This window comes from Ursus maritimus, unplaced genomic scaffold (genome assembly GCF_017311325.1).
Source record: "Ursus maritimus isolate PB19 unplaced genomic scaffold, ASM1731132v1 scaffold_19, whole genome shotgun sequence".
Lineage (NCBI taxonomy): Eukaryota > Metazoa > Chordata > Mammalia > Carnivora > Ursidae > Ursus > Ursus maritimus.
Genome location: NW_024424341.1, coordinates 6,236,659 through 6,248,768, shown reverse-complemented (window position 1 = coordinate 6,248,768; position 12,110 = coordinate 6,236,659). Strand labels below are relative to the sequence as shown.

The following is a 12,110-nucleotide window of genomic DNA, read 5'->3' as shown; positions in this document are numbered from 1 at the left end:
CCACCAAGTACTTCACAGACATAATTTCACCTTCACAAAAGAACTTATGAAGGATATACTATTATCTCTACTATCCAATGAGGGAAAGTAGATACAAAAACAATTCACGCAGTTTATAAATATCACACTGGGATCTGAGCCTAGTAGCATGAGTTTAAAGTCTATATACTAAGCACACGATGACACTGTCTCTCAAAAGGGGCAGGAGGGACTCAGATGTGATAAGTAATACAATTTTCTAAGCAGTATGATTTACTGATCTTTCATTATACTCCAAGACCTCTTCTAGGCTCTAGGGATGCAGGAGAGGACAAAACAGATGAAGTCTCTTCTCTCATATGAGACAGGCAAGAGAAAAATACCAAATAGTGATAAGTGCACTACAGAGAATTAGAATTAAGAGTGATGTGTCTGGGGTCCACTTAGATTGGACAGGCAGAAAAGGCCTTTCTAAGGAGATTTAAGCTTAAGATGAGAACCTAAAAGACAACCAGAAGGGACAAGCACAAACTATCAAACAGCAGGGCAGAGAGCTTTCCAGGCAGAGGAAATTACTATCACAGAGAGCCTAAGTGAAACAAAATTGTGACTTAAGCAACCAAACCAAGCCAGCATGGCTGAAGAGCAATGGGCGAGGAATGGAGTGTTCCACGAGAAGATTACAGAGCCAGGCAACAGCCAGGTGCCTTGGGTCACCCAAGGGAAGGGACCGTGGATTTTATGCTTAACGGTAATAAATTATCACAGGAAAGTGACATGATCTGACTTACATGTTTAAAAGAATCTTCTCACTGCTGGGTAGAGAACAGATTGTAGTAAGACAAGAACGTGAATTCTTTCCAGGCTATCTCAGTAGTTTAGACCAGAGATGATAGTGGCTTAAACTAGGGAGGCAGGAGTACAGCTGGAGAAAAACAGACACATTTTAGTATACATTTTTGGAGATGGAACAGAAAGGATTTACAAATGAACTGAATAAAAAGGATGAAAGAAAAATGAATAACCTCTGGATTTTTAGCTTGAATAGCTGGCAGAATAATGGTTTGGTTTACTAAGATGAAAAAGATTAAGGGAGGCCCATGTTTGGGGTAGGAATAGGAGTTAGAAATAGGAGTTTGGTTTTGGCCAGGTTTCACTTGAGATGCCTGTCATATACCCATTTGGAAATGTTCAAGTAGGCACCTGGATCAGAATCAAGAATTCTGCAAGTTCCTCTTATCCTTTCTCTTGCCTCACGAAGACTGAAGATAAAGAAAACATCAAGAAGAAAATAGATTTTAGGATGCACAATGTGAGTATTCTGTAACAATCGGAAACAGTGAGACAAGACAGTGTACTCTTCATGAAACTATTTCAACTTATAAAATCTAAAGCATCATCTCTGCTGAGGATAATGATACAGAAAGAAAGTAAGCTTTAAGGTCAATGAGATTCATGCCAGGAGAGTTAAGCCACATCATATGGCCTCTGTTTCTTAAATCTTATAAGATTACAGGGCAGGACCTACTAAGAAGAGATCAGAGCTCCCTGCAGGATACAATTTACAAGTGTTTCAGAAAATTCCATCCTACTTGAACAGAACCCGTTGCATACCCAATATGAGACAAAAATAAACGTAACTCTACATAAAATAATGACTGCTCTCCCTGCTGTCTGACAGGACTTCCTATGGAAACTGTCATAAAGAATGTCTTTAGACTTGTGATTATTGACAAAAATGAAATGGACTTGGACTCAAATGTGACTAGATTCTGGGCAATCTGATTCAAGCTAATAGTATTTTAGCATGACAAGTTTTCTTAATCAAATGGCTCTCTAGAGGACATATCAAAATGAGAGAGAGAAGCAACCTTATCTGTTTTTGTGTAAGTCCTACTCTTAAATACCTATCAGCAATATTATAAAAGACCATGTTAGGAAAGATAAGGACTAAAATTTATTGGGCAGCTGCTAAGTATCAAGTGTTTTGCATATAACATCTTATTTAATTCTCACAATAATCCTTCCAGGTAGGTTTTATTACCCTTATTTTTATAGAGAAAGAAGCCAGTTCTCAAGGATGTAAAGTAACTTGCTCAAGATCAAACAGATAGTAAACAACAAAGCCAGGATGAGATTCAGCTGAACACAAAATGTGTACTCTTTCCTTAGTCTTTTAAAAGGGGCCATAACTCGCAACGGTCCCAGAACCCAGGTATAACACATCTTTAAGCCACAAGAAACGTTTTGATTAATTGACTGTTACATTAGGCTGAAAACAAGGCTATCATATAATGCCTAAAAATAAAAAAGAGAGCATCAGACATAATATAAAGAGTTGAGTTATGCCCAGAATATATAACAAAACTTTACCAGGTACTGATATGCCCATCAAATCAAATAAATAAAAGGAAATTGATCAAAGAACCTAAAAAGAAATCAGGAAAAAATTCAAGTCTTATGCTGATAAACTCACTTAGATGCTGATAAACTTAGGGAGCCAAGATAGAGATAGGATACTTTATTTTAAGAAGGAGTAACTTTTAAAATTACTATCTAAGAATACAAGTAAAAACACCAAGACATTTCTTAGCTCATTACAAAATGCTGTAACAATTACTACTGATAATTCAACTGCAATACCAATGTGACTGCTATTGCTGACTAGCTATGTTAACCTAACAGTTTGTAACTGTAGCAGTCACATGAAAAATGGAGGCAATCTGAGGACTGGATGCTACACTCCTTTCTTAATTTAGTAACTTATTTTGCTGATGGAATTTGCCTGTAAATTCATGGTCTTGTACATCTTACTCCAAGGTTCTTTAAAGAAAAACCTGGACCTCCAGATATCTCTTTGGATTTAAGCAGTTGAAACAAAAGAAATTATATTCAACCACAGCACAGACAGACACATTAGCAGTCAGAGCACAACTAAACATGCACACACAATAAATTCAGTAAAGAGTAAAAACAAAGACAAAATAGAAATAAATTCAGGAGGAATAAACAGGGTTACAGTACATAAAATAATCTAGGTACACTGGAAGTTAATTTTCCAAAAGCAAGGTACTAGCTTTCATTTTTGGTAACATCGAATAGTGTCTAGGGAAACGCACCAGGGAAAAGCTCAACTGTCAACCAAGGACATGCTTCAAAATACTGTTAAATGAAATTATTCCTTTTTAGGTTTATTTATTTATTTGAGAGAAAGAAAGCAAGTGCATGAGCAGGGGGAGAGGCAGAGGGAGACAGAGAAAGAATCCTCAAGCAGACTTCCTGCTGAGCGCAGAGCCTGACATAGGGCTTGATCCCAGGGCCCAAAGATCACGACCTGAGCTGAAATCAAAAGCCGGCCACTCAACCGACTGAGCCACTCAGGCAACCCTGAAATTATTCCCTAAAACACTCTCCTACAATGATAATACCCAAGGAACAACAATAGGAGAAAACAAATAACTTTCAACACAGTATTTCTCAATTAGTAAATAAACTATAAATGCAAACCTCTCTGAGTATTTATTTTAACAGATAAAAGATTTAAGGAGTTTTTGGAGTCATTATTAAATAGTTTTGGTTAGAGGAACCCCCCCCCCAAAAAAAGTGTAAATGTTGAAAGTAATTCACAAGGAATCAGCTTTTTAAGATGGTTTAACTGTGAAGTTTGGTATATTTCTATTTTGTTTCTTGGTGCATTCTATTTCGATTTAATGATACGGTACTGGAAATGCTTCTTGTATATGCCTTCAAACACTCTACGTAATGTTAAAGCACAGTTCTTATGTTTTGAAATTCTCAGGACTATTGATGCATAAAAGCATGTCTTTAGTATTCTCTTTCCCTGTAACTGTTGAATGAATTTGCTAGTGCTGGAAACCCACCAAGCCCTTATTAGGAAAGCCAAGATGGAAAACAGAGCCTTCGTGCTTAAAATACAGAAAACCCAGTCCAAAGATATATATGTCTTCTTGTTCTCTTAGTTCAAAGATTAAACCAGAAATCAACTGTCAATGTTATATACTATATACTATTTTGTTATTTAGCAGATGACAACCGAAGACAAGGACCATTTTCATTCCTGAATATGAGCATTCTTTTCTGTCTGTGATTTTTCCTTAAGCTCCTTCCTATTTCAAGATTTTCCTCCTCAATCTTGCCAAAACATGAATTAAAATCTAAATGGAGATAAAGGGGGAACCACTGTCAGAGTTTGGGCTGCCTCATCTCACATTTACCTGTTAATGAGTCCTGAGGTTGAATATTGCATAAGGCATATCTGAGACAAAAAGCAGCCTCTTGGCAACAGGCTTCTCCCAGAGTGTTCACACAATGAACAGATTTTAAATGACCAAGGTGGGTCACTACATACAGAAAAAAGCCCTAAAGACTTCAGTGTTCATTTTAGCTCTGTGGCCACTAAACAAAGGCTTTTCTACTTCTGTAAGGAAGACTAGATACAGTCAAAGACCTGAATTTCTAATGAGAATACAAACGTGGTCTCTCATGCATGCATGAACTTCCTTGCAAATGTTTTCCAAATCCTGGGGACTCATCAGGGGAGCAATCAGCTTTCATCCAGCTTGCAAAGAGTCTCACCAACATGACAGTCTAAGAGCCACTGTGCCAATGTCTCCTCCAGTCCTTATACCAGGATGCCATGGGGTGGAAGGCAAAGCACATAGCCTTGAAACATAATAGTCTCAGACTTGGGGTAAGTTGCTTTACCTTTTGGGCTTCTGTTTCCTGTCTATGAAATTGTTTATAAAAATACCTACTTCACAGGGGCGCCTGGGTGGCTCAGTTAGTTAAGCATCAGACTCTTGATTTCAGTTCAGGTCATGATCTCAGGGTCATGAGATCGAGCCCCGCGTCAGGATCCGCACTGGGTACAGAGGCTGCTTAAGATCCTCTCTCTCCCTCTCCCTCGGCCCATCCCTCCACCTCTCTCTCTAAAGAAAAGAAAAAAAAAACCTACTTCACAGGTAATTGAAGAAATAATTGTAACACTAACCAAAAACTTTTAATTTATAAAAGTTATTTCCATTATGCAAGAAGATGATAATCACTTAAGAAGCTTTTTAGGTACTCATTGTACAACTGAGGCTCCCAGGCCCTGGTCACACAGAGCTGTTGCAGAACAGGGTCTCCTCTCCACACTTCTGCTCTACACAACATCACTACAGGCCATTCAGCATACAGTACAAACTTCAGCCTAACAACAACAGAGACGATGCCAGGCTTAGGCCCACCAAAGAGCAAATAAAACCAAAATGATATCATATGGTTGACATCAACCTTCAGAAACAAAGGTATTTAAAAGTACCAAGTGACCCTTTCGGGGTCTACACACTTACCAGACCTTAAGAGAGCTGGAGGAGAAGAGACGATGGCATCAGGTGAGCTGGCCATTTCAAATTGTTGACTCTAATCATAAGCGTCGCAGGCTAAACTACAGCAATTTTCAAAACTGTTTAGTGAAGGTTAGAAGCAATCAGCGTTAGATTAATTGAAAGCAGTGTGAGCAGTTATTAACATGATGCAGTGTGCAACAAAGGCAATAATTGAGGTTCATTATAATTTTATTTTCTTTTTAATGACTTGAAAATTTGATTTTCTTTGCTTTGATAAATTACATTTGCTTATATGGATGAGGCAGGAAATATATAATATCCACTTATTAAACATTACATAAGTGTAGCATCCTCTATTGAGCAGTAAAGTGATTACGCTACTATGTAACAATGCTCAGAACTTTGCAGTAGCATCTGTCTCAGAGTCAGGTTAGCCCAAGTTTCAAACTAAGCTCAGTTTACATATTCTTCTAAAAGTAACAAACAGAATCAGGTTGATTGTTTTTAATGACAGAGAAAGTCAATGATTCATTTAATAAGCTTTCTAGTCAACACCTTACAGACTTAGAACCTGAAACCCCAACTAATTTGGAGGAATGACTTCAAATGGTGTCTCTTTTACTACTATGATATAAACATACAGTAACATCCAACATTTATACTATGCATGTAACTACTTTACACATGAAACTGGACTTAAGTGATTGCATTCAACAAAAGTTAAATAAAATCCGAATTTTTTTTTTCTCAAGAAAGAGAAGGTAGGTTTTCAAAGCTTACTGTTATGACATGCAATTCAGAGAAAATAAAGCCTGGAGAAGAAAATAAACCCTATATGCTTATTAAGAGAAAAGAGAAATGCTGTAAAATAGACGTTGAGGGCAGAGCTCAGTTCCCTGTAAGAAAACTCAGGTTACTCTCTTTGACCAGATATTATCAATCCAATTAACACTTTTTATAGCCCAGGTAGACACACTGTTAGCAGTCAATCAATATTTCAATTTGACACAAAAATTTAAGAAGTGTGAAACAAAAATACATGTGACTATTCCAAGTAACTATACTGACTCTGAAATATACTAAGGACTACTTGTTTAAAAAAATTCTCTCATACTTTCGTGGTAGTTTTGCTATAACCTAAGTAAATAGCGCAGAACTTTTTAAATAAGGTTTAAAAACAATGAAATTAGCAACAAAGATTGAATGAATTTCTCCTGTATGACTTAAGAAATTAGATGCTTTTCTTTAAATTAAAAAAAAAAAGGCAAACTACACAACAGACAACTCAGAACTACATAAACTGGAAAAAAACCCAAACATAATGGGGTATATTAGCCGAGAAAAAATAAAAACAAAAACGCTCAATATCAATGCAAATGCAGAACTGGTTTCCTGAGGGCTACACCTTTCATTGTTTAACATTAGCATCTAGCAACAGTGACATATAGTAACGTCAATCCTTTAAAAGGGAAGATTCTCAATTGAACACTTGTCATTCCACCCATCTTTTCTGTTTATAGGCACACTTCTAGCTCAAGATTATATCCAGACAGCCAGAAATAAGGGAAGTTTCAATCCTATCTAGAGGAGTGATCAGCCACAAGTGCTAACTTCAAAGTCGTGACTTTGCAATTTGAACAAGTCAGTTCAGGACACTTCCAACTGTTGTAACTGCCTGCGCAGCGTCTTCTAACCTCGGCTGCTTTGGATTTGGGAGGCACAACTGGGAACTATGAGTCCTGGGGCCACTTGCCCACGGAAGAGGCCCGCTTCCTTCTGAGCCCAAAGCATGCTCAACGTGACCCCCTTCACAGCCTAAGGCCCTGTATTCCCTCGACTTGTGCCACGTAGATAACTCGCAGAACTTGTGAAGAACGTAAAAGGGAGATAAGAAATAAGGCAACACTTTGCTGCTGCCAGTTTTCTAGGACCAGATCATACACACATCTGAGAATGAAGCTATCTGATTTCTGAGGGAGGACGCACTCTCCCAGGAACCTGGCAGCCGCCTGGTTTCTAAAAAGTAAGACTCCAGGCTTAGTCCACACCACCACCTACTTTCCAAGGGGGAACACGTACGAAAGAGCGTTGGTGAAAAACACATGTAGTAAAGTTGGGGCTACCACCAACTGGTGAGGGTGGGGGTAGACATAAGGAGGAAGGCCAAGGGACCGCCGTCTGCTTTCTAAGGGGACACACGCGGACCCAGGTTCAACTCCAGGACCCCCACCAGCCTCCCACCCAAGGCGTTTGAGGGGGAGCACCACCCGGATGCGGGGGAGGGGGGTGGCGCTCCACCCAGCCAAACCTGAGCGCTTGGCACGGGCTCTTCGCTCCAACACCTTCCAGCTCACTTCAGCCATGAGACCCGCCGCCCCCACCACCGCTCTCGGGCCGCCGCCTTGGCCACCGCCCCCGGGGCCGCCTGTCAGCTCCGTGCGGCCGGCCCCGCCCCCCCCGCGCGACAGTGTCGAGAGGCGCGCCGGCCGGAAGTGAGCGCAAGGGCGATCTTCAACCTAGCTCCGCGGCCTCCCAAGCGTCAGAGGTGTAGCCCTAGGGGAGAGTGAGAGGGGAACCGGCGGCGGCTCGTACGAGCCTTGGGACTGTGCAGTTTTATCTGTCGCCCGGCGGCACGGTGCTTTCCGGCTGCCGTCAAGCGCGGCACTGGGCCGGCGGGCGGGGGCCGAGGGGCTGCCATGGCGGCGGCGGGCCGGCTGCCGAGCTCTTGGGCGCTGCTGGCGCCACTGCTTGGGGGGCTCGCGCTGCTGGGAGTCGGGCCGGTCCCGGCGCGGGCGCTGCACAACGTCACGGCCGAGCTCTTTGGGGCCGAGGCCTGGGGCACCCTGGCGGCCTTCGGAGACCTCAACTCCGACAAGCAGACGGACCTCTTCGTGCTGCGGGAAAGTCAGTGCTTGCCCGGCCCTTCCTCTGTCCGCTGTCCCTGTGCCCCTCCCGGTGTTCCCACACCCCTAGCCCGGATGGCCGGTCCTCCTGCATTTCCCAGCCCTTCTCTCCCAACCCTGTCTCTCCCTTTATTTCCAGTATCCTTTGCAGCTAGCCCGTTTTCTCCATCTTTTCCAGTCCCCGGTGCTGTCCCGGCCACCCCACAGTTTGATATACCCATAAGAGCCCTAGAAACACCCCAGGGTTTTTTGTTGTTGTTTCTGAGAAGCCTGCGGCCTTCACCCAAGTACCCTTTCGTCCCCATGGAATCACCTGCTTTCTCAAGTCCTTCCTGATTCCCAGGAGTCTTTGTAGCTTGCCTCTGCCTTCCCTCCCAAAGCCCCTTCATTCCTTTCTGCTTTACTTCCTTCAATCTTCCTTCCCCTTTAATGAACTGGAAAAGATGCAACTTGACAGTTTCTTCTCGTATTACCTCCTCATTTGCCTTATTCACGGTCCCCTCCCTTTTTCAGGGTCCCAGCTTTCTTTGAAGCTACTGTGCCCCGCCCCCCCCCCCAATGCCCTAAACACTCCACAGCTCACACAAGCATTTTGCAGGAACCATTGATAAACTCAGTGTCTCCTTGGGAAAAGATTCTCAAACTGCAGATTCTTCTCCCTCCTGAGCTGTCTAGTCTTATGTGCACCTCACCTTTTCCTCACTTTGGTCACCACCCTAATCTTCCAAATCTCTGCTTTCCTTGTCAACTTGAGGTTCTTAGGAGTTCTTTGCTTTAACCATCGCTAAACAAACTTTGTTGTAAATCTTGGTGCTGACGATGGGTATTAAAGGGTCTTAGCATTTTGAGTACCCACAAAACTGGGTAGATCAAGGCTACAAATGAAGGAGGTGAAGTAGGTTTATACAGAGCTTAACTAATGGGATCTGGGTCCAGGTTTCTTATGACTCTTACCAATATCCCAGAGCCTCTTGTGGACTCTGGATAATTTTCCTATCTTTGTATGACTGTATTTATTGCAAGAAGGGTGCATACTGCCAAACCTATAACTATTCCATCCAGACTGGATACAGAGACTCTCCTCTTAACTTTAAAAATGGCTTGGGTTTAATTAAACAGTTTCAAAAGTCTGTTCCAGTGAAGTCTCATGAATGCATCCAGTGAGTTTCAATGCATCAGCTTGGGTGACGGTTCCATAGAAGCCACCAGAGGAGGGCCTTGGAAGATTCAACTTTTTCTTAAATATGTAATCATGTCCTTGTTACTAGTCAGCTACCTACAGTAGGAGTTCCTGTTTCCTGGTTCGATGCATCTGTGTGATGAACTAAACAGCTTTGTAAGAGGTCATGTTGGTAGGTTTGGGGAGACAAGGTTTGACATATACTATAGTTAAAAGGCATGTTCTTTGTATGGTTCTTTTAAGTCACCTGATCTGATTCCTGGCAGAAGCCATTGGCCGCAGTTGGTTTTGACCAACTGCATTTTTGTGTTCATCCTTCCTGTTTCTGTGCCACTTTTTTTAATACTGAATTTGTGATATACTGTTAGGTATTCCCATTCCATCAAACAAGTAGGACTCACCTTGAGAGGGCAGAAGAACTGGAGTAAAATAAAAGGGTTTTTTTTTATTGTTGTTAAGAACAGCACCCAGAAAGCTTTTTGTAACCACTGCTTGGAGGTATTGCCTGGAGATATTTCTCTAATAACGTATATTCACTTCTTTTAGGAAATGATTTAATCGTCTTTTTGGCAGACCAGAACGCACCCTATTTTAAACCCAAAGTAAAAGTATCCTTGAAGTAAGTACAAATGTATCTGTTCCTGTAAAAATAATCATCATTGTAATGATTGATATGCAATAGCTAGTTGGATTGCCTTTGAAATCAATTTTACTCAGCTGTGTTGACACAGAACAGCTAGTTATGAGGTGTGAGTAGCAAGCAATTTGTTAGGAAAAATAGTGAACATACCAAGTTTAAAAATTACTTACTTTTTAAAAAAATAAATAAATATGAGTAAATCAGGTCTGTTCTTGGATAAACACCCTTCATTCTCTTGCAATCTAATACCCCTTCTTGAATGTGTTGGAGATTGCCTCTCATCCTGAGTGTGCCCATGGGAGCAGCTCATTCACAGGCTCATCAGGTCAACTATGTGTTGAGAGTGGGAGTGGGCTTTCATTTGCACTGGGGGAAGGTCAATGACCTCTCTTCTAATTTCTTTTTGTTTGGTAAGTGGCGGATTTTTTAAGGTTTATTTTGAAGGAAATTAAATCAAGCTGAATTTTATAAATGTTCAAATAATAGTTCTTATTATTATTTTCTATGACTGGCATTGCCTGAAACTCAGTGATTGTCATCAATAGTGAGCCAGCACAGTTTTGAAACATCAAGAAGCAAGGATTGATTGATGACTGGTTCAAGGAAGAAAAAATGAGTTAATGCAGAAACTTCTAGTTAAAGTAGAAACTTCTAGAAAGTTACAGGATTTCAGTGACCTTCAGTATAATTTAGGTGAGGGCTTTCAAGTTTGGGGACACAGCGTTAACAAGAGATGGCAGTAAGCATATTGTGAAGAGAAGGTGGAAAGATTTACCTAACAGAAGCAGACGGTATACTTTGAAGAGTTATGGACCAAGAAGATGAGATCAGGGCAGACTAGGAACCTTTATAAATATCACAAAGAGTTTGAACTCAATCCCATGAAAAGTGGGGAATTGTTATAGGTTCTCATTTAAAGGGGAGATGAAGAAAACGGTATTTTAAGTTGATTTACTTGTTAACCATGTACAGGATGAATTGGTTTGTAGAAAGATAAGAGATTACTTAGGAAACAGCTTAAAAAAATATTTAAGTCCCTTTGTGGGCTAGTGACTGCTCTGGATTTACAATATTTAAACTCAGACATATGTTTTTAAAAAATGGCCTTGAGTTAGAACATTGAGAGGAAAGTTTTAAATGGACAAAAAGGAACTATCCTGTTGAGAAATTTTCATAGTACTGGATATCAGCAGGCTTGGAGTGGGCAGGGAACAGAATGCAAGAAATGACCTGCTTAGAAGTGGTTTTTCTTGGAAAGAAATGTTTGAACTACAAAGGACTAGGGTTCCGCCAAGTTTAAAAAAAAAAAAATCCCAATTCATTTTGTTTTCTTTGATTAGTGCAGTGTTGTTTTATATACTATTAAAATTTAGAAACTTGTTTTTATTTTGTTTAGAATATTTTTCAAAGGAAAAATAACTCCCCTTCACTCTTTTCTTCCCCTGCTCTCCCTTTCTTCTCTCAGATGGAACCACTTATAAAACCTTCAGATATTTTTTCTGAGGTTTATTTCCATATTTTAAAATAAGCATTTACACTGTAATTTCTTGAGTAATTATCTTCTTCTCTTGGATTTGTGTTAGCATAGAGGAGGGTTTGCCATCTTTAAATTATCCCCATCATCTCAATATCATTCTATCATATTTTTAGTTAAATCAGTAAACATCGTTTACATTTTGACCGTGTAGAATCTGTGCACTTTGGAACCGACCAGTACACAGTAATTTCATTTCTGTAGAGTTTTTCCTCCTGGAGTAAATGGTTGGTTTTTAAAAAATCAATTGCATAGTTTTCTATGTACGTATCCTTAATTTCTTGTTAGATGTTCCATCATATTGGCCGAATGCCTATTGAACATTTTGTTTTCCCCTTTGAGTCCTCTATACTTCTACCCAATCTGGATTCATTCTTCATGCCTTCTGCAAGCTTAGTATTTGGGGATTTTCCCTTTGTCGTTCTCTGTTGGATCCCTCTTTCTTGGATCCTATGCCATTTTATTCTTAGCTTCTTCATTTACTTCAGTGGAGTGCATCCTTCAGGAAACTCCTAAGAAAGAG

The 12,110-nt window shown here is 40.5% G+C and overlaps 2 protein-coding genes across 3 annotated transcripts in view; one reads left to right on the top strand and one right to left on the bottom strand.

The window, feature by feature from the left end:
• PHKB (phosphorylase kinase regulatory subunit beta) overlaps positions 1-7,780 on the bottom strand; it is a 212,907-nt gene extending 205,127 nt beyond the window's left edge. Inside the window, exons 1-2 of one of the 2 annotated variants that reach the window (XM_008702662.2) lie at positions 7,639-7,774; positions 5,334-5,446 (exon numbers count right to left, since the gene is read on the bottom strand). In XM_008702662.2, coding sequence (XP_008700884.1) covers positions 5,334-5,388 — 55 coding nt within the window. In that variant the 5' untranslated portion in view covers positions 5,389-5,446; positions 7,639-7,774. Of the gene's footprint in view, positions 1-5,333; positions 5,447-7,638 lie in introns of both variants that reach the window. The other variant, XM_008702663.2, reaches the window with a different exon arrangement.
• Positions 7,781-7,860: 80 nt separating this feature from the next.
• The window catches only part of ITFG1 (integrin alpha FG-GAP repeat containing 1), a 271,075-nt gene continuing 266,825 nt past the window's right edge, over positions 7,861-12,110 (top strand). Inside the window, exons 1-2 of the mRNA XM_040633257.1 lie at positions 7,861-8,234; positions 9,960-10,032. Coding sequence (XP_040489191.1) covers positions 8,027-8,234; positions 9,960-10,032 — 281 coding nt within the window. The 5' untranslated portion in view covers positions 7,861-8,026. The remainder of the gene's footprint in view (positions 8,235-9,959; positions 10,033-12,110) is intronic.